Source organism: Mustela nigripes, chromosome 1, assembly GCF_022355385.1.
Source record: "Mustela nigripes isolate SB6536 chromosome 1, MUSNIG.SB6536, whole genome shotgun sequence".
Lineage (NCBI taxonomy): Eukaryota > Metazoa > Chordata > Mammalia > Carnivora > Mustelidae > Mustela > Mustela nigripes.
In genome coordinates, this window is record NC_081557.1 from 108,201,913 (window position 1) to 108,223,875 (window position 21,963).

A 21,963-nucleotide genomic window follows, 5' to 3' on the forward strand; every position below is an offset into this window, starting at 1 on the left:
GGGCCACAGCAGGAGAGCCCTCAGGGGACAATGCCACTCCCCCTCCTTTCAGTGCTCCCGTTCAAACCTCCCGCTTCCACCCATTCACCTGCCCTTTGCCTCCGCACCCCCTTCTGCCCAAGCCTGCTTTCTCTTGGCCCAAACTGACCAACACTGTTGCTAAACCCAATGGTATAATTAACCACCGATAATAACCCCAGACAACAAGCCGGTTGAGAGGATGGGCTGGCCTGAGTCACAGTGGTTTAAATTTAATTTCTGGAGGACATCCTGTTTATTGTTAACCCAGCCCGGTAATTTGGGGGCGTTAACCCTTTGGGGCTGGCTGACTCACGTGGCTTCTGTAAACAAATAATCGGGCAGCTCTATAATTAGCGGAGGGAAGGTAAGCGCTGGAACTGAAAATGAGAGTAAAGAATTGCTCTTTCCTGTCTTACAGCTCTAAAGTACTGAGGTTAGGGGAGCACAGCTCCGGAATCCCCTCCTCTTGCCCCCTGGTAACTCTCCCCAAAATTAGGGATCAGAGTTGACTGACACAATGGTTTTGGCCAGCGAACAACTGCCCTCAAGGGCCATTTTGGTGACAGTGCAAATGAGGTCCTGGTGGCATTGAGAAAAGATTGACTCTGCTCCACGCGAAGCACGCTGTGGTCTAACAAGCTCTAGACCGGGAATCAGAGAGCCTGCTCTCTGCCTCTAATTTGTTTTGTGGACAAATCATGAGCTCTCTAGAGCTCAGTTTCTTAAACTCTAAAACCAAGGAGATGGACTAGAGGGTCCCTTCAGCCCATCTAAAACTTGAATTCTAGTGGCACCTGGGTGGCTCAGTGGGTTAAGGCCTCTGCCTTCGGCTCAGGTCTGATCCCAGGGTTCTGGGATCCCAGGGTCCTGGGATCGAGCCCCGCATCGGGCTCTCTGCTCAGCGGGGAGACTGCTTCCCCCTTCTCTCTCTGCCTGCCTCTCTGCCTACTTGTGATCTCTCTATGTAAAATAAATAGAAAATCTTAAAAAAAAAAAAAACCAAAAACACTGAATTCTGAACTGAATCTTTGTTGCAGGAACATGGGAGCCAGATGAGAATTCTCCAGAATTCGCACAGTTGTCTTCGAAATAATGCTAACTGGGAGTCTAGTACTACAGAACCAGCTACAAAGAAATTAGGAACTTAGATGCTATTACTTGTGGTGCCACAGCCTCTCTAAATCTTAATTTGGAATCACAGTATTTTTAGAATTGCAAGTTACCATAGAAATTGTTCCAGTTCAACCCTCTCATTTTGTAGATGGGAGAGCCAATATGGAGAGGTCCAGTGACTCGCCCAGGTTCATGCTGCTGGTTCATACAACTGAGCAGGAGTAAACAATTCCCTTCTCTTGCTCCGCTACTCATGGTTTACTACACTTTCACGTGAATTTGTTAGATTTCTTTGAAGGAACTAAGAAAAATCATCTGCTTAAACTACCTAACCTCAACATACTATGGAATTTCAAAGGGGCCCCTTGGTTTTTAGAAGACCGGAAACACAAGAAATGAAGAGAGCAGTGTTGCTGGGAGGAAGGAGGCTGTGCTGACTGGCTCCGTCTGCACAAATGACAGGTTATGTGTACCACGTCAACTACGTGAAAAATGTCACCAATAATGTCGTCAGGACAACAGGTATAAGACTTGGACTGTCCAAGGCAATTGGGACATATGGCCACCCCCCCTCACCCGCTACATACGGGATGCCTTCCCTTCTCCCAGCTGCATCAAAGCTCTTCTCAAGTCCAAAACCTTGCATGCCTTCTTTTAAATGTCTAAAATTTGGCATTTGAAAATAGTTGGCCTTTTATGGTTAATTAAAGTTTATCCCTTTAAAAGTAAAATACAATCATCAGAGAAAACTTGGGAAATACAGGAAAGTATGAGAGGGAGGGAAGGAGGCAGAGAATGGGAGAGAGTGAGACAGAGAGAGAGGAAAAAGAAGAAGGAAAAAAACCCAAAACATAGCTCACAGTCTCATATCTAAAGATAACCAAGGCTAATGTTTTGGTGTTAATTATATTTTAAAAGTTTGCAGAAAGAAAAAAAATCTGAAGCAAATATGCCAAATGTTAGTAGTGGTTAATGTGGGGTGGTGTGAGTGTGATTACTGTTTTCTTCTTTGCACTTTCCATATTTTTCAAATAAACAACAAAAAACAAAACAAAACAACAAAAACCCTTGTTTTTTCCTTGACTACAAAAATAACACCTGATCAGTGTCAAACACTTGGAAAACACGGAAGACACAAAGAACACACAGACACAGAAGAATAAACAGTAACACCCTGAATCTGTGTACACACATGTACATGGGTATATATGCACATTTACATAACTTTTAAAGAACAAAAGAAACATACCACGAAGACTTTCCTATGCCAGGATGCGGTTGCCATCAGGCTGATTTATAAGGGCTATCTAGTATTTCATTCACCATTTTATTTTTGTGCCCCTCATCACTTACTGGTGGTCATTTCAACTGTTTCAATTTTTTCCTCTATATTAAGAAAAAAAAACTCTTAATAGCGAAATCTTTGCATACATCAAAGATTAGTCACATAGGATAAATTCTTAGCGTCAGAATCCCTGGGTCAAAGGATACAGACATGCCCAAGACTTTGATACATTTGCCAAATTGCCCTAGAGGCAGATTGAGACAGTTAGCATTTTTTAAAAGACTGAAATGGTTTCCATCTTAACACTAGCCCTTTGGCCTGTTTATCAGGACTTTTTTCTGGCATAGTATTTGCCTTTCCCTCTTGTGTATGTGTGTTTAATGTACAGAAGCTTCTGATCAGTCGCAAGTCAAATCTACCAGATCTTTTCCCTTTACGATGTCTTCTTTTGGTGTCTCATTGAGAAAGAACCGTCCTCTCCACCCCGACATATAAAAATTCACCTGAATTTATTTTACTGGTTTCCTTTTATTAACCAGAGTTTGCTTTCATCCGAATTCTACGTGGGCATAGTTTAATAAGACAACGAGGTCTGTTCTGGCCTCCCTCCCCCGCCCTCGTCTCACTTGCCCAAGACCAGCGCTTTTGACTCCACTGGTTTTACTGGCATCTACCTTTGCAGCTCTAAATAAAAATGCTTCTGTTGCTAGCTCTTGTTAGGTTTTAGGCACGAGTTCCTTTTTGTTTTGGAAGGGGAAGATTTAAGAAATCAAGCAACCTTTTCCAGGCTCTCCCCGCCAAATGACACAAAAGCCTGTCTGCATCTCCTCTTCTCCTTGACCCAGTTATGAGATTTGGTTAGATCAATACTAAATAAACTATTAGGAGAATAATGTGATTTCTCTTCCTTCCTACATGGGGCGGCGGCCAACAGATTCTTCCACCTAGGCCAAAACTTCAGAAGACTGCCGAGATCCGAGCCAACCCCCCCAGCGAAGCCACTCCCGAATTCCTGACCTGCAGAAACCAGTACTGTTGTTTGGAGACACTGTGTTGTGGGGTAATTTGTTACACAGCAATATGAAACTGGTAACACTATGTTTTTGCTTTCCCTGAGACTGTCATCTTTCTTGCAGGTGCTGAATTTTCTACGGATTTATCCCTCACTCTTTCAATACATTTATTCGCATCAGGGGTTCACTTCTGGAAGCAGCATCCTCGGTGGCCTCTGGGCAGCTCAGCCCCAGGGGCACAGTGGGCCGCCCAGGCTCTCCTCTTCTCTTCCCTCACATGGATTCCTTTCACCTCTCCCAGGAATTCTGCCACCTGGAATCTGTGTCTTCCTCTTTGTTGGTTTACTCCTCGTTTGGGCGGAGTTAAAGTGTATGTGGTACTTTCTTGAGACTTCCACAAGACCAAAACCCATTTCACCCTGCCTCACACCAGTTAGTTTGACTGGCTATCGAATGTGGGTAGCACTTAATTTCTTTCAGAATTTCTAAGACACTGCTTCACTGGCTTCTCCTTTCCCAGTGCTACTGTGTTGATGAAGTCGAAAGCATGCTGATTTCTACCCTTTGTAGGGGATCCACTTCTTCACACAAGCTCATTGGATCACGTTTGTCCCCAGTGGTGTGAAATGTCACAGTGATGTACCTTGTGGGTCTGATTTTGCTCATTCGGCTGGGGTATGTGCCAAACTCTTTCAGTTAGGCAGTTTATAATCTTTCGTTCTGGGATTTAAAAAAAAAAATGTGGTTTTAGTTGGTTTCTTTCCATTTTCTTTGCCTCTTATTTCTGAAATTCTCATGATTCTGATGCTGACCCTCCTTGTTGCTTCTCTAACTTTTACTTTTCAACATTTCCTTATTTTGTCAAGTTTTCCATTTCTGCTATTGCACACTTTTAAAAATTTTTATTTATTCATTTACATAAGTAATCTCTACGCCCAATGTGGGGCTCAAACTCATGACCCCAAGATCAAGAGTTGAAAGCTCTCCCGACTGAGGCAGCCAGGTGCCCCATTTCTGCTATCATATTTTTAATTTCTGAGATCTCTTTTTAATTTTCAGGATGTCCTGTGTTTTTTTTAAATTTAGTTTTATTTTTCATGGTATTCTTTTTTTTTTTTAATCTCATGGATGCCTTCTCTTTCTGATGACCTTAGTGATAGCTTTAGAAAATGTTTCTTCTTCCTGTAGTCTGTTTCCCCTTAAGTTGTCTTCTGCTTCTGTTTCCATTTTTCAAAAATACTCAACACTCCCCTCGGGTTGTGGTAATCTTGGGTGTCTGCTCACACGCGTGACAGGAGACAAAACACCTGATTAGAAGCCGAGAGTGTTCTGATGAGATCTGTCTACTGTGTAGAGTGGCCTGGCTGAGCAGTTTTATGGGGAACCCCTGAGTTGAAGGGTTGTCTCAGCACTCCCCACACATTCCTTCACTTCATCCTCCTGCCTTCAGGATGGCAGTCCTGTCCTCAACTGGGCTTACAATGGATCTGAGTTTTGTGGGCCTGAAGCATATATGATTTTGCAGGCCCCTTTAAAGAAAAAGAATGCAAATTTACAAATATAAGAATAGGACAGGGCCCCCTGTTGGCTCAGTCAGTGGAGCATGTGACTCTTGATCTCAGGGTTGTGAGTTTGAGCCCCATGTTGGGTGTAGAGATTACTTAAAAAAAATTTTTCTTTAAAAACCCCAAATATAAAAATAGTCATGAAACTGAGTGTTTACTTAGAGAAAAGAACATAACAAATTACAAGTTATAGAAGCTGACAACATGAACATCAGAAAATCAAGAATAACCTAATATTTTTATTAATCATCTGCCTGACACACCTCTGTATTCATTTCCCTACATTTTTCAGCTTCGTAATCTATGATTGCCTTTTCATGTGACACAGAGTGGGTTAACATCATTTTCTTCGGGAGAAAAGAAAGGTAATTCAGCCTTTCCTCTTGTATGGTCGACTGAAATTTGTTTTCTATTACTGACAGTTTAGAAAAGCTTTTTTCCAACTTACCAGTAATATATAAATACAATAAAAATTTTAGGACTGTTGAAAATTTAGGAAAACCTGATGTTTCTCTCATAAATAAACTAAGATTTCAAGACACTTATCAGGTTTCCTTGTATGATGACTAATCTTAACCGCTCTCTGAATTAATGGGGGTAACCGGCTTGTCCTTGGAGGAGCACACACCATGGGTTTTGTCATCTTTGTTATCTTCGTGTTAACAAATTTAAAATGTTTTATCAGCGTGTTCATATGATTTGCTCCTCCTCTTTATTAACTAGATCATCAAACATGAATGATTGCTCCTAATTAAATTTGATCTTGTTCTAGCAATGAATTACTAGCTTTTAGTACAATTTGAAAATGTTTTGTTGTACTTTGATTTCAAGAATATCTCTATTTAATTGTTCACCGTTGTCACTTTTGTTTTGACGCAATTTTTCCCCTCAGCTTTTTTTTCTTTTTCAAAATGTTTTCCAGCTTTACTGAGATACAATGGATATATGTAACACTGTGAAAGTTAAAGGTATATATATATATATATATATATATATATATATATATATATATATTTTAAGTATGCCCAACATGGGGCTTGAACTCACAACGTCGAGATTGTGTTGCCTTTTCTACTGAGCCATGCCCCTTTCCCGTTTTTAAGTACACTTAAAGAAGACCAAAGGTACCCTTTGTATATTTGCACTCAGGTATCTGCACTTTCTCGTGGTTTTAGCAAAGTTTTCAAAATATGTCTACAAATTGCATCTAAAGCAGCATACTCCCAATTCAATCCTCCAGTCACATCCCCCCAAAAAGGCCTACACTACTCCACAGCTGCCTGACATGAGAGTTAGTATAAAGCAGAGAAAGGAGGAAGTGAAGGCAGAGCTCTTTTTAACCGAGTGCAGTATAACTACATTTTTGATGTTCATGAAAAATACAGGATCACGTGAACACACAGCGAGGGCTCCTTCCAGGGCCCTGGACAAGGTCCACGCAAGCCAGGGGCCCTGAAGCTTAACTTTATTAAATAGTTTTCACATAGTAAATCCACCTTTGTATGCCCAGTATAGGAACTCGCTGTCTCATACTCTCCAAGGGGTGGGGCCCCTTCGTTCTTTTGCTAGGGTGAGGCAGGGACAGTCTCCCAGGGACACTGGAGTTGGGGAGGAGACGGCAGGGCTCTAAACTTACTCAGAAACAGCTTTCAACCCGTCCTTCTGATCTGAGCGCTTGGCTTCATCCCACTTCTAGAAGCACCTACTGCCACTAATTCCTGAACTTTCGAGGATTCCATAACGTAAGTTGCGATGGCTCTTGGTTTTCCTAAATGCCAGTTTAGGATTTGCCTTTCTCGGAACTTAAGACAGTTACTGCACGTAACTGCATCCCAATTCCCAAATGATGTCTATGTTTCTATTCTCCCTGAATCTGTAGATCTGTGCCTTAAAACAAACAAACAAACAAACAAACAAACCTCGTTAGTGTGCTTTTGGTAGGATTTGTAAGGGAGATGAATTAGATGAATGTATTCAATCTGTCATCTTTACTTGGAAGGTGATTTATTAAACTTTTTTTTTTAATGTTTTATTTATTTATTTGACAGAGAAATAGCACAAGTAAGCAGAACGGCAGGTAGAGGGAGAGGGAGAAGCAGACTCTCCACTGAGCAGGGAACCCAATGCAGGTCTCAATCCCAGAACCCTGGGATCATGACCTGAGCCGAAGGCAGACACTTAATCGACTGAGCCACCCAGGCACCGCTGATTTATTAAGTTTTAAGTAACAGCTTTATTGAGATATAATTTATATACCATAACATTCACCCAGTGTACAGTCTAGTTGTTTTTACTACATTCGGAAGTGTGTAACCATCACCACCATCTAAGTTCAGAACATTTTCATCACCCCAAGAGAAACCCCGGGTCTATTAGCAATCACTTCCACTTCTCCTCTCCTTCCAGCCCGCTGGCAAAGCATTAATCCACTGTATCTATGGCTTTCTAGTATGCACAGTTCATGTAAATGGAATTATATAGGAAGTAGCCTTTTGTGTTAGCTTCTTTCAAGTGGCAAAATGTTTTCAAGGATCACCCACTTTGTGGCATGTATCAGGACTTTATTCGTCTTTCATCGTGGAATAATATTCCAATCCAGGGATATACCATCTGGATCCGCTCACTCACTCTCCATCTATCCATTCACTCACTAGGTGATGGACACTTGGGTTGTTCTACTTTCTGGCCATACGAATGCTGCTGCTATGAACGTCTGTGCACGTGTTTGTATGTGGACATACATTTTCATTTCTCTTGAGGATACACCTAGGAGCGAAAGTGCTGGACCATACGGTTAAGTCTATGCTTACATTTCTGAGGAGCTGTCAGACTTTTCCAAGCGGCTGTGCCATTTTACAACCTCCAGCAGTGGGTGAGGGTTCCTGTTTCTTCACATCCTCACCAACACTTGTCCTTGCCTTTTTTACTTTAACCATTCCAGTGGGTATGAGGGTTATTTCATCGTTGTTTGACTGACACGTCTCTAATGACTAATGATGTTGAACACCTTTTCATGTGCTTATCAGGCATCTGTATGTCTTCTTTGGAGAAATATCCATTCAAATCCTTTGCCTGTTTTAAAAATGGGTTGCCTTTTTAAATTGTTGAGTTGTAAGAGTTTTTCATCTATTCTGGGTAGAAATTCCTGATCAGATATATGATTTGCAAACATTTTCTCTCATTTGTGAATTGTGCTTTTTTTCACTCTTTTCATGGTGTCCTTTGAAGCATAGAAGTTTTAGGTTCTGAAGTCTATTTTTTCTTTTGTTGTTTGTGCTTTTTGGCATCATGTCTAAGAATTCCTTGCCAAATTCGAGGTCATGAAGACTTACCCCTATGTTTTCTTCTTAGGATTTTGTAGTTTTAGCTTTTACATTTAGGACTTTGATCTATTTGGAGTCGATTTTTGTGAATGGTGTGGTAAGGGTCCTACTTCATTCTTTTACATGTGGATATCCAGTTATCCTAGTGCTGTTGAAAAGACTACAACTTCCCTGTTGAACTGTCCTGGCCTCCTTACAAAAAAAGTCAACTGACCATAAATGTAAGGCTTTATTTCTGAACTCTTGATTCGATTCCACTGATCTACATGTCTATCTTTATGCTAGTGCCACAATGTCCTACTTACTGGACCTCTGTTGTAAGTTTTGAGACTGAGAAGTATTGAGCTGTCCAACTTTGCCAAGACTGTTTTGTTTATCTGTGTCCCTTGCATTTCATATGAATTTTAATGATTTATTTTTTATATTTAAATCATTACTCCATTTAGAGTTTGAGTATACGGTTAGCCAGTTGTTTTAACATAATTTAGAAAATAAACTGTCTTTAAGAAATCATTTCATTAGCATGAAATACTTCTCTTCCATACCACAGACCTGTCTACTCTTTTGCCAATAACAAAGATTTAATTATTCAGGTTTATAACAGTTCTTAATATCTACCCAAACAGATCCTTCTCACTACATTTTATTTCAGGTAATTGGCTATTTTAATTTGCCTTTATATTTAAGATAAACTTCAAAGTCATATGCTGCTGTGTACCCCACCTCCCCAAATCAGGATACTTATTTCTGAAAATGCATTACATTTATAGATAGATTAACTTTTGAAGATCCTACATTTTTTACAAATACTAGGTTTGCTCATCCAGGGCCATAATATTTCCTTCTATTCACTCAAGTATTTTTATTATATGCTTTAGTGTTATGAGTTTTTTCATATAGGTCCTGTACTTTTATTCTGTTGAATATCAAGATCCCAAAGTAACACTGACATATGGAAGTTTTAGCCCCACACCAATTCCACTTGATTATACTCAAATGGAATTCTCTTTTTCATTTATTGTCCTAGCACCCAGGAAAGCTACTGGGTATTAAGTATTTACCCTGAAACCAGTCATCACACCTACATACTTAACCTACATAGCCCGAAAAATTCAGCAAGGAAAAAAAAACAATTAGGTTTTCCAAATAGACAGTCATATCACTTGAAAATAATGACAAAACTTCCCTTTCCTTTTCCAATATTTTGTACCCACTTCTTTTTTTTTTTTTTAAGACTTTTATTTATTTATTTGACAGACAGATCACAAGTAGGCAGAGAGGCAGGCAGAGAGAGAGGAAGAAGCAGGCTCCCCACTGAGCAGAGAGCCCAATGTGGGGCCTGATCCCAGGACCCTGAATCATGACCTGAGCCGAAGGCAGAGGCTTTAACCCACTGAGCCACCCAGGTGCCCCTGTACCCACTTCTTGTCTTGTGTTATATAGCATTGGCCAGAAACTGTAGAGAAATGTTTCTGACTTAGTACTAAGAATGTTTCAAGGCTGACCTTTCACCATTAAATATGAAAAAGGCCTCTGGTTTCAGACAGAAAGCTTCCAATTAGTAAAGAAATTATCCTTTTGGTTTCTTTTCTTTCTTTCTTTTTTAAAAAGATTTTATTTATTTGAGAGAGAGAGAGAGAGGGAGAGAACGTAAGCTAGTGGAGACTCAGAGGCAGAGGGAGAAACAGGCTCCCCGCTAAGCAGGGAGCCCGACATGGGGCTCAATCCCAGGACCCTGAGATCATGACCTGAGCCAACGGCAGACGCTGAACCGACTGAGCCAACCAGATGCCCCAGGAAATATCTTTTTGTTCCTAGTTTCCTAAAAGGTACAAAGATCGGATCTTTGAGTTCTGTCCCAGAGCCGCCTTCTTCAGGCATCTAGATGATCAGCTTGCTCTCTTAGACCCAGTGCTGTGATTCACTGTTACACTCTTCTTGGTAAAGGGTCAGGCTAACCAACTTTGACGTGTATAAATCTTGCTTTCTCATTCTGACACATAAGCCCTCTGGTGCAGGGACTGCACGTTCTGCTTCTTTGCAACTCCTGTAAGTACTGTAGGTACAGTGCTACGTTCAACCTTTCATTGAATGAATTTCAGCAAATATTTATCGGGGGCCTCCTTTAACCTAGAACTACTCTAGGTTCTAGGACTATCGGGATGAACAAGACTGACTTGTTCTATCATCTCAGGGAGTGTATAGCCCAGTCTGATGCATACGGTAAGGCACTGGGTAAGTGGGTAAATGAAGGAGAAAACTCAGTACGTTGCCCCAGGGCCCTATACCACACCATACTCTCATTTGAGGTTCCTGAAAAAAGTTACTCTCAGATAAGTCTTTATAAACAAAGAAAGGTAAGATCATTGTTTTCGGCTTCCCAATCCTTATCTGACTAAACCAAAGCTAAAACAAAACAAAACAGGTCTCACCAGAGCTACCCTATAGCATTGGCAGTGAAGCCTGGCTGGACATGGTCTCAGAATATGGGCTGAGGGACAACTACTTTATTTTATTTTAAAATATTTATTTATTGGGGCGCCTGGGTGGCTCAGTGGATTAAAGCCTCTGCCTTCAGCTCAGGTCATGATCCCAGGGTCCGTGGATCGAGCTTCCCCCCTCTCTCTCTGCCTGCCTCTCTGACTACTTGTGATCTCTGTCTGTCAGACAAATAAATAAAATCTTTTAAAAATATATATATACACAGGCAATTATTAAAAATATTTATTTATTTATTTATTTGAGAGAGAGCATACCCATGAGCAGGGGCAGAGGGAGAGGGACAGTCTCCAGCCAACTTCCCGCTGAGCACGGAGCCCAACTCGGGGCTTGATCTCCTGACCCTGAGATGCTAACCTGATTCGAAATCAAGAGTCAGTCACTTAACCGACTGAGCCACCCAGGCACCCCCCAAACTAATAATTCAACGAGCTTAAGAGGAATTATCACGGGAGAAGAGTCTCCTGGGTTTATTCCAAGGCTGCCAAATGGCAGACAAGCTCCCCTCTGCTGAGCAAGAGCCTGAAAACTGGGGCAGGTACCCTGAGGGAACACCACCACCCAAGCGGTGGAAGGTGGTGGTGGTGGGGGGAAGACCAAGCAGAAGGACTACACTTCAAGCAGCTCTTCTGCCTCTTCTTGTCACTCCCTCCCTGATCTCCTCCCTGTGGTTCTAGAACCCCGCTGGGACACAGGGACTTCCTGGGGAGAAACAGCTGCTCTGGAAGGCGTCAGCGGCAAGAGCATCAGCATGGCGGCAGCTCCGAGAGCAGGGTTGCCTGGCCCCAAGGGGGTGTTGGGGCTCAGGCTGGCAGTCCTCAGGGACTCAGTGAGGCTCAGTGGGCCTCGGGACCTTCCCCAGGGTTCTTCCCTTGGCTTTGGATGAGGAAGCAGAGGTCCAGAGAGAAGACAGGGCCTGCTCCCCGCAGAATCTCTCTGCTCTGGAAGAAATCGTGAGGGTTCACAGCTCTCCTGTCCTCCGGACTAGGATTCCTTAGTTGCTTCTACTTGCCAGTCCGTAAATATGAGCACCAGAGGGCAGAAACAGGGCTATTTTGGTCTCAGCAACAAAACAGAGAAAACAATTCTCTCGAGCCTACCCTTCTCCAACCCTTAACGTGCCCCACTTAAAAAAAGAAAAAGAGTTCTATGTGCACAAAGGGGGTGGGGGGGGATTCACTTTCACAATAAAGAAAAGTCAACAGGATGTTCTCCGAAGCTACAAATATACTTTTTCAAACAGTAAATATCTCTATTAGCAGCACGATGCCAGTTGGCTAATTCTGTCTGTCTCAGTAAAACCTTTCCAAAAAAAACTCCTGCTCTTGTGTAATGTCTATTTACAAAAACAGCTCTTTTGCATTTTCAATTTGCTGGGTTTCTCAATCTTTTGTTTCCCCACCCCCTCTACTGCAGAGGCAGAGACAAGAGGCAGGCCCAGATGGCAGTTGGGTGGGGATCCCCTGGTCACCCCAGCAGATCCCTCAAGGCCCGCCTTCTCTGGAGAGTCCTCTGCTTCCATGACAAAGAAGAGTGGAAAGAGGGGCGCCTGGGTGGCTCAGTGGGTTGGGCCTCTGCCTTCAGCTCAGGTCATGATCTCAGGGTCCTGGGATCGAGCCCTGCATTGGGCCCTCTGCTTAGCGGGGAGCCTGCTTCCCCTCTCTCTTTGCCTGCCTCTCTGCCTACTCGTGATCTCTATCTGTCAAATAAATAAAATAAAATAATAAAAAAGAAGAGTGGAAAGAAGCTGAAACCTACACGTTCCTCCCTGGTCTTCACCTTGGCCTCTGGAAATGGTTCCTACCAAATGTGAATGAGCCTAGGCCTGGCTCGGGGGTGGAGAGAACCCTGAAATGATTCAGTCTACCCCACCCCACATCTTTCTGAGGGATCACAGTTTTGGGGGGAGGGAGGAGGTGAGGGAGGTGAGAAAGAAGGGAGGGCTGAGTAAAGAAGTAGGCGGCAGTTGATAGTGGCTGAAATCCTGGCTCCCCGGGGAGTGGTCTGGGCCTGAGTCACTGTCTCAGGCGAGAGCAGGAAGGTGGGCGAAAGGCAGCAGCTTCTGCAGGCTGGAAGGACAAGCCCCTCCTCCCCCCATCATTCTGTCACCCGATCCTTGGGTCGTTGCCTTCTCTGGTCTGAGGCCCCACCAAGACTACTGCCACCTTGACACTCGGAGAGGAAACAGAGGGCTGGGGCCAGGGCAGGGCTTAGGGAGAGGCAGCTGGCTCCTGCAGAGCAGCTGCATGCTGGAGGTCATCCTCTCGGCAGGGCCAGCTGGCCACAGTGCCACCCGGCCACGGAGAGTTCAGCCTGAACAAGGGCAGGAGAGAGCCCATCAGAAGGGGACATGGACTGAGCTGTAAAATGGCCATTTCCAGCACATCTGACCACAGCCTTTCCACACCGTCCCGGCCCCTGTAGTCTTTCCCCTGAATTAGCCAGATCTAAAACCAGGGCACATACAAAATACTGCCCTGACTCGCCACCAGTCCGAGGAGGTATGTGTGTGTTTAAAAATAAAAGGCATGACTCTGTGACTTGGCCGATTTGTCATTTGGACTGGAACAATCCCTCAGCTCAGCTGTGATCCCTCCTTCTCCATAGCTCCCCAGGCTGACCTCTGAGCAGTTGAGACGGAATGAATCACAGAATTCGTGAGATCTTAGAAATCTTCCAGTTCAAGTGGCCATTTACCAAGCATCTCCTTAGTGCTGGTTGGCGCTAGGTGCTTCACAGACCACAGGTCATTTAAAGCGGTCCCCTCTTGTACTCCCCACTAGAGCCAGTGCGCTGAATGGGGGGACAGACTCTGGAGCCGCACTGCTTGGTTTTTAAGTCCTTGCTTTGCCAAGTGCCAATGGTGAGGCTTTGGACAAGTTACCTAACCTTCCTGTCTCTCAGTTTCTTTGCCCACAGAATCGGACAATAATATACATATCGTGTAGGGTCACTGGAGGGCCAAACCAGTTTAGTTCCTAAAATAGTTCCTGACTATACAGTCAGCGGCCTGTATGGATCTGCAATAAAGATGATGTTGTTTTCGATGATGATGAATGAACTGAGGCCTGAGGGGGTGGCTCGACACGGTTACACAGAGGTCAGTATGGTTAGGGAAGCTGCAGTGATTTGTTCTGTTTCGGGGGCAAGCAGCAGTCCCAAGTGGGTCCACTTGCCTACAATGAATGGGGACTTCCTCCTGAGTAGTGAAAGGATTTGTGACTGAAGTCTGGAGGCTGATGGCACTGCTGAAGGTCTAGAAACAAGAGGAAGGAAGGCAATTCGGGGAGGTAGTCCGTTTGTTTGTTCTGTAGTTCCTTAGAAAATGCGTTTCCCCATTTTATAAACAGAAAACAGAAGGCATTGTGAGGTGAAAGGCTTCTCCTGCTTACTCAACAAGCCTGAGAGAAGCCTCCAGTGCCTACTTCCCATTCTGACCGGTGAACCCTGGCTCTGATGGCGACAGACTCTGAGAGGCACCAGCCCAGCTGTTTCACTTCTGAGGCACTATCTCCAATCTCATTTTCACTTCAGTCTCTAACCAACCAGGAATTCTACAAAGAGCTTTCACTCGACCCTTTCCCTTCTCTGCTGAAGGTCTGAAAGCAGCAAGGAGAAGGAGAAGGGGGCCTGAGAGGGAAACTCACTTCTAGGCCTACCTCCCCAGGTCATCCTTGCCTACCAAATGTGGGAGGCAGGAGTTCTCCTGCACCGAATGGTGACGTGAGCTCTGGCTGTGATGCCCCTCAGGCCAGGCATGACAAGAGTTAAGAGGATTATCAATATTATAAGTACTCAGAAATGACAGAGAGGAAATACTCAGGCATTCACCGAGCATCATCATGCTCTACCATGAAGCCACACTTGCCTCTGACCTCACTCTTGAAGCAGTGTAGCTCCTCAGGCACTGCTGTTCAGCCCCCTGAGGGCTATAGCGTGATTACGTACCCCCCCACACACTCCTTCTCACCCTGGCGGGGAGCCATGGCTCTGCCTTTAGTAGGTATCATTCCCAGACTTTCACTACATACGTTTAAATCTGTAAGCACAATACAGTACTGTTTTATAGGCCCGAACTGTACGGAAATAGTACAATATTGAATGCATCACTTTGAAACTAACTTTTCTGTCCAGCACTATGCGTCTGAGATTTGTCCACATTCATATACACTGCCCCGCTTCATCCACTGTAATGACCACCTGTCTCATTATGTAAAGACACCACACTGGAGAGGCTGGACACCCACACACAATGAAGCGACCTGCTCCCTGGCGGGAGTTGCTCTGGGCCAGGGGGTGCAAACGTTTCCAATGTCACAGGTGCTGTAGAAACCTCCAAAGTGGCTGGATCAATTCACACCACTCCTCTCCACGCTACCTCGCACCCCGGATGCCAGTGGGCATGTGCTCCCCCTGCTCCTCATCCTTAGATGAGTGTTGCCAGACTTTAAAACTGTTGCCAGGGTGCCTGGGTGGCTGAGTGGGTTAAGCCTCTGCCTTTGGCTCAGGTCATAATCCCAGGGTCCTGGGATCAGCCCCACATCACATGGGCTCTCTGCTCAGTGGGGAGCCTGCTTCCCCCTCTCTCTGCCTACTTGTGATCTCTGTCAAAAAATTAAATAAAATCTTAAAAAAACAAAAAAAAACCAACACTGTTGCCAGTCAGATGGCTGTGTGATGGCATCTTACTGTTGGCTTAATCTGCTTTTCCCTGATTATTAATTAACCAACATCTTGGTACAGGCTTTTGTCTGCTTCAGTTCCCTATTCCTTAAAGTGACTGACACTTTTCCCATCTATGGATTAAATTCTTACACAGCACGTGGCTGGGGCTTTTCAGAGTTGCCCCCTCTACGTTTCTTATTATGACCCTCAAAAACCCACCAGATAAATGGGCAACACTGTCTTCTGCTGGCTGGAGTCACATGTGTTGGCTTGTAGCCTGAATCCCTGCAATACACGCCCAAATCAGTGTTTGTCTATCTGGGGTCCCACATCAATCATGTACGTTGCTACACCTTATCCCACTGCAAATCTATCAAAATCAGTCATGAGATCAGTGGAAGTACACCATTCTTTTAAACATGAACTAGAACATAACAGAAAATACTGGAATGCATCACACATGTGCCTGAAGTATAAATGTAGGTGTGCTGCGATGCGATATCAAAGCTATTTCTGACTGCAAACTGTGGTCAAAAAATATAGAGGAGGCCACTGTCCAAGTTCGTGCCCCACCTTCCCCACCCACTCTTCCCCCCAACCCAGGCTCCATTCTTCCCCTTCTCTGAACTCTCATACAGAGCACTGCCAAATGAATCCCATGAAACGGCTGATCTCCCCGTGTCACTTCCATGCTCAAAACCCTTCCATTTTCAAAAGCCGAAGCTGAGTTTTGGCTCCTCGGGGAGGCCCTGCAAGCACTGACCAGGGGCCCTAACTCTGGTGCCTGCTGTTATCCACGCAGCCCTATGAGCTAAACCCAAGCCAGTCTCCTGACTGACCCCACTGAATACTCTTGATGCATTCCGTCTCCACACGCCTTTTCCACGCCATCCCTCTATCCTGGGCCCCTCTCCCACTGCCCACTGCAACGCTGCATACTGGCTAGTCAAGGTTTAACTAAAACTACGTCCTCTGGTTGAAACTTTTCTTGATGCCATACTGACATTTGGTGATTGGCTGTCACTCCTGTGAAGCCCCAGCGCTTTCCATACGCTGGCTTATAACAGGCATTGGTTCTGAGAGCCTTTCCTGTGTCCCCAAAATGCAGCACAGGCCCCTTGTACAGTAGAAATGTTCACTGAGCAGGAAATCAACAAACAGTTATGGAGCACGATCTGTGTGCAACAAGTCGCCGCGGGCCTTACTTAATGTGTTAGACACCGACATAATGGGTTCAGGGAAGCAACTCTAACAGTTGAATTGCCAGTTCTGAAGCTGCCCCAACATATGGACATGATGAGCATAACTGAAGAAAACATATTTGACAAAGACGCTGTGGGATTCAGGATCCTCAGCTCTTTCCAAACACTGGAAAAAGCCCCTTCCCCTCTCATTACAAACAGTTGAAACAAGAGTGAGATGTCTTATGCCAGGGCCCAAAGCAACAGGCAGCAGCGGGGGGCGGCCAGAACCTGAACTCACCCCTCCAACTCCCAGCCACATTTCTCTGCATGGACGCTGATTTCCTTCGTTCTGAGTCAAACTTCCGGACCTCTAACAGAGGAAGATTTACTGCAGGCCTCCTTTTTCCTTGTCACTCAAGCCTAAGAGCATCAAGGTGTGTGGTTCCAGGGAAGGCTACGCTCCCTGGAGACAGTGAAGCCAGATGGATAAGGCAGATTATATTCTTAATTCTTCTGAACTCTCCCTCCATACAATAATAAAGATACAGACACAAGAAGAGAGAGGGGGAGACAAGCAGGAGAGGAGAGGGAAGTGCTTGACTTAGGCCCAAATAGCGGATCAGTGACCTGAGATGTTTGACCTGAATATCAAACGCCTTCTTCCTAGCAGGGCACAACACTGGACCACCTGGCGAGAAGACGCGTGGGTGGTCGGTGGATGAATGGACGGGAAGATGGTACAGGAAGATAGCAGGTACCCACTAAACAAACGGGGTGGGTGGGCTGCATGCACAGAGGAAGCAGGGAACAAAGACCTCTCACTCTTCATGCAAAGTCCACAGTGTGCAAAGGGCATCAATATTGGACATTTCTCACTGTGACATTTTGAAAGCCCAGCCTAGCACAGAACAATGGCTACCCTCTGGGGACCATGGGCTGCATGCCCCTAGGACTTATTCAATGATGGCTGGCATACCCCATGTGCTTGGTGAACTTGACCCTGGGCATCGGCCTCCTATGATGGCCCTACGTCACTCTGGTCTCTTCCCCCACTGAGAATTCCAGTCTTGGATGAATGGATGGATTCATTCTGGGAGCAGGAAAACCACTCCAGGAGTGAATCAGAAGGACCCAGCCCTGCTCCCTTTGCCAGCCATTGAGCCATGAACTGAGTGTGATTGTGTGCCCAGGCGCCGGTGCTCTTCCCCTCTCAGGGAGATAGGGTCAGGGTCCACGTAAGAGATGACGTAGAGACCCTCTATAGAGGAAGAAAAAGGAATCTCAGCTTTGAGGGACAAAGCCACCCTTTTGGTTCTGACCCATGGTCCAAGGAGATGCCAAGCTGCAAAAGCTACACTAGTAAATTAACTCTGCAGAATAAAAATCTCAAGCTTTTGCTGAACCGTCAGTTGTCAATTTCAATTCTCTGCAACCTGACAGGCCTTAGGAAACAGGCTATTGCGTTCTCGGATAGAAAGCCTTCTTTAAGACAGGTGGAAACAGCATGCTTCAGATCACCAGGAGAATCCTCTACCCTGCCTGCTGCTCTGTTCTCCTGATTACTGAAGCAAAGATTGACTTTTAAAACTGTGAATGCCAATCTAAGCAATACAAAACATTTGTACTCTCTGGTTTTTACCTTAAAAAATTAAGCAAGGGAATTCCAAAGTTTCCAGATGCAGCTAGGAAGAGGATATCTATATCACAAGGTCAGAGAACCCAGGCTGACACTTTAAGGAAGTAATTTCTTTAGGAAAGGGAACTGAAAGACTGCCACTTTGCTCATCACTAACTAGGTTATAACAAGATGGGAAAGTTAGCTTTTAAGGCTCTAGCCCCCTATCGGCCTCCTGGAACAAAGGTGGAGGGAAAAAAGAGCAGCTCCTGCCGGGGCTTATTAGGGCATTGCTCCGGGCTTCCTCTCGTGCTGGTACCAACTCTCTGACATTTGTCCATCAATCTTTGTCTACGAAGCAGGAAAGCAGAGGGGACAGAAATGGTCTAAATTTTACATTAGAGAATTGTCCTTAACACTGGCTGATATTCGCAACTTGTGGCCAGTGCGTAGTTTCCACTAATGGTCAAATGTGAGACTGCAAGGGCCTTCCTGAAGGATATTCTCCTATATTCATTCATTCATGACCAGTTATCATACATTTACTTTGTATAAAGAAACAGACTAGACTATGAGGACAGAGTGACAAACACATTCCCTATGCTAAATGGACCTTGGATTCCAAGAGATTTGATTCATCTCATACATCTCTAAAGGTCAGTGTATTCATACAAGCAAACTATACGGCTAGACCCCCTGAGGTCTGAGGTTGTGGATATTCAGGTCCTTGGGTCTGAAGGTAAGAAAGGCCCTTTGGGCAAACCGAGTCAAAACAAATCAACCATTAAGTATTATGAAGTCTCTACTATGAGCCTCCTTCATCTACTATGGCCATCCTACAGCAACATACTTTCCAACGCTGGAGCTGTGACTCTCCTACTCTGAGACTCCTTAGCATCTTTCCTCATGACCTGCTGGTTCCCGTAATTTTAGCTTACCTATGTCTATGTTCCAGAGAAAACAGTGAGTGGGTAATGGCCCTGCCAATGATTAAAACTAGTTCAATCCCACACTGGGAGTGTGGGTGTGGGTTTTCGATTCTGGACCCTTCCAAAAGAGCAGCAAGTTCTGTCTTTCAAAGACTGTTAAGTGGTTCAAAGACTAGTCATCTGAAAGCGAGTGGGTTTTTGATCAGTGAGCTGGGCCCAGACTGCCAGAGTCTACGGGAGTCTACGGGAGCCGTGGAGAGATGCCCACAGGGGAGAAAGCAGGCATTTTACTCCACTTCAACGAACGTTTACAAGAGGAGGAAACAGGAAACTTCCTCACTCCAAGCAGCTGGGAGAAGAGGGGACCGGTTCTACGTAACAGAAAGAGTCAGGAAACGGACGCGGGAATCCCAGGCCAAGGGGATTCCCCCGCCCCCGCTCCCGGTGAGTCCTGCCGAGAGACGGAGCCTCCGCGAATGCACCAGGGCAAGGGCCCTCGAACGATCAAGGGCGGAGGGTCTGTGCTGGCAGGGCGGGCAGCGCGGACGAGGAGACTCAGGTGGGCGCGGGCAAGGCGCCTGGCGGGCCTAGGTCTCCAGCGATTCTACCGCCCTGGCCTCACTCACCAGCTCATGGTCCCGAAACTGGCCCTGCCGCCGGGGTCCTCGGCTGCAACTGGGTCCTCAGGGATCACTTCCGGATTCAGCCAGTCTCCAGGAAGTGACGTAACCCCACCCCCCATACCCGGAAGAGGCGGGGGTGGGCAGGGCCCGGGGCGTTAACCCTTCCTCGGCGGCCGGCGTCCCGCGCATTTGCCCGGCCGGCCGGGAGACCTCGCACCTTGCGTTGGAGGTTCGGGGCTCAGCTTGTGGCGGCAGCGTGGGGACACCCCCCCCCCACCGCCGGGTGCGTTTTCTGCCAGAGATACTGATTTGTAAAATTCTCATTCGCTTACTACACTTGCCTCTTAACCTTGTTATGGCCTCAGTTTTTCTGTCTGCAAAGAGATTTCTAAGCAGCCCTTGTCCATAGGGGAAGGGACAGTGGGGGAGCCGGGGGGGGGCGGGACTTACGTTCCCCTTGTGGTCTTTGTGTCTTTTAAATTGTGTACCCTGTACATGCCTTACCTGCTACAAACAAAAACATCGATGGATCTGTCCCCTTATAGATGGCACAAGGCTCTGAATATAAAAGGGGCTTTTCAGGTTGACAATGTTCTGTCGATTTACCCACCCAACGAAAGAAAACAAAGAGTAAGGGTTGCACCTTGTCTCCTAGTCCTTCCCTCTGCTCCGCTTTACAGAACCCAGATGATGTGAATGGTCCCATTGTTTTTACTCAGTCACTTGACAAATATTCCTGGTGTTCCTGCTATGTGCCAGGTACTGTGCTAACCCCAAGGCCACAACCCTGAAGAAGCATGGATCCTGCCCCAATTCTCTCTCAGAGCTACATACCTAGAAGGAGAGATAAAAGGCAACTAAGTAATCACATATGATGGGAAAGGACAGGGCGCTGAGGCGGCCCATAAGGGACTCCTGCAAGCTGCATGTGCGTTTTAGTGATGGCTTCCCTGAAGAGCTGATGTGTAAGCCAAGTCCTAAAGGCAGCTCAGTCTAGCCAGTTTAATCCGAGATGAGGGCTGGAGGGAGTCCAGGCAGAGGAAACCTGTCTTAGCTGAGAAGGGGACTGAGTTCCAGGCAAGCAGCTCACTCTGGTTCTCCCAAAGACAGAGTTCAGGGCCTTAGTCCCTTATAAGCTGCCTGGGGTCTTGAGCCATGTTGGCCTCCTCACCCACAAGAACCTCCCTACCTCAGAAGAGAAAAGCAGGCAGCGAGGCCTGTGCAAGTAACTGCTGGGCTCACATGGGTCCTCTCTCTGGGAATTTTCCTTCAAATGGATCTCAAGTTAAGCCACTGAAGAGAAGATGTGTATCACTTGTTTTGAGTTACCAGGGAAGAGTGGACGGCTTGGTCAGGAGGAGCTGGGGTACTCAGAGGCTCGTCCACAGCAGATGGTCTCTCATTTGTGTTTTCTGTTTCCATTGTTGAGAGTCTAGAGTTTAACTCAACAGGGGTTTTCCAATAGAGGGTGGGCCCCCGAGTGCCTTCCACAGATCAGCTTCATCACCATGTTATTCCTCAGGAAACAAGCCAAAGTGAACACTAGAGAACCTGAAGAATAAAGAGGAAGAGAAGTCACCAAAAGGCAGCCTGGACAGAGGATAGGCAAAGGGAGGGACAGTCCTTGCTGCTTTGTACAAGGTGTGATGGATGGATGAGGGGTGATGTGGTTGATGAACATTCTGGTATTTTAACACCTGTGGATGGCTCTCCCACCTGCTTCTTCCTTTCCCTGTGCCCTGTGTCCCTTAATTATTGCCCCAAAGTGCTAAAGAATTTCCAGAAATATCAGCCTAGGCAACCACTATATCCCAGAGGAAGTGTGTTTCAGGGTTGGCGGGTAGCAGACACATCCCATAGGACAAGAATAATGGATTCTGGATAAGGAGTCTAGAGGAGTCGTGGGCTCTGGTTCCATCTTTGACACTAGGACTGACCTCGGGAAGTCACATCCTGTCTCTGAACCTTGGCCGCATTTTCCAGAAGATGAGTGGATGGATAATATCACCAAAGTTGCCAACACTATGAGGTTTTAAGTTGTCTTATTGATTGAAGAGGTCATCAGGAAATAGGAAAATAGAGGAGGTCTGTGGCATGGGGCCTGAACAGAAAGGCAAGCTGAGAGAAG

The 21,963-nt window shown here is 45.6% G+C and overlaps 1 protein-coding gene across 1 annotated transcript in view; it reads right to left on the reverse strand.

The window, feature by feature from the left end:
• BIN3 (bridging integrator 3) overlaps positions 1-19,969 on the reverse strand; it is a 42,315-nt gene extending 22,346 nt beyond the window's left edge. Inside the window, exon 1 of the mRNA XM_059371637.1 lies at positions 19,839-19,969. Coding sequence (XP_059227620.1) covers positions 19,839-19,954 — 116 coding nt within the window. The 5' untranslated portion in view covers positions 19,955-19,969. The remainder of the gene's footprint in view (positions 1-19,838) is intronic.
• Positions 19,970-21,963: the final 1,994 nt, after the last annotated feature.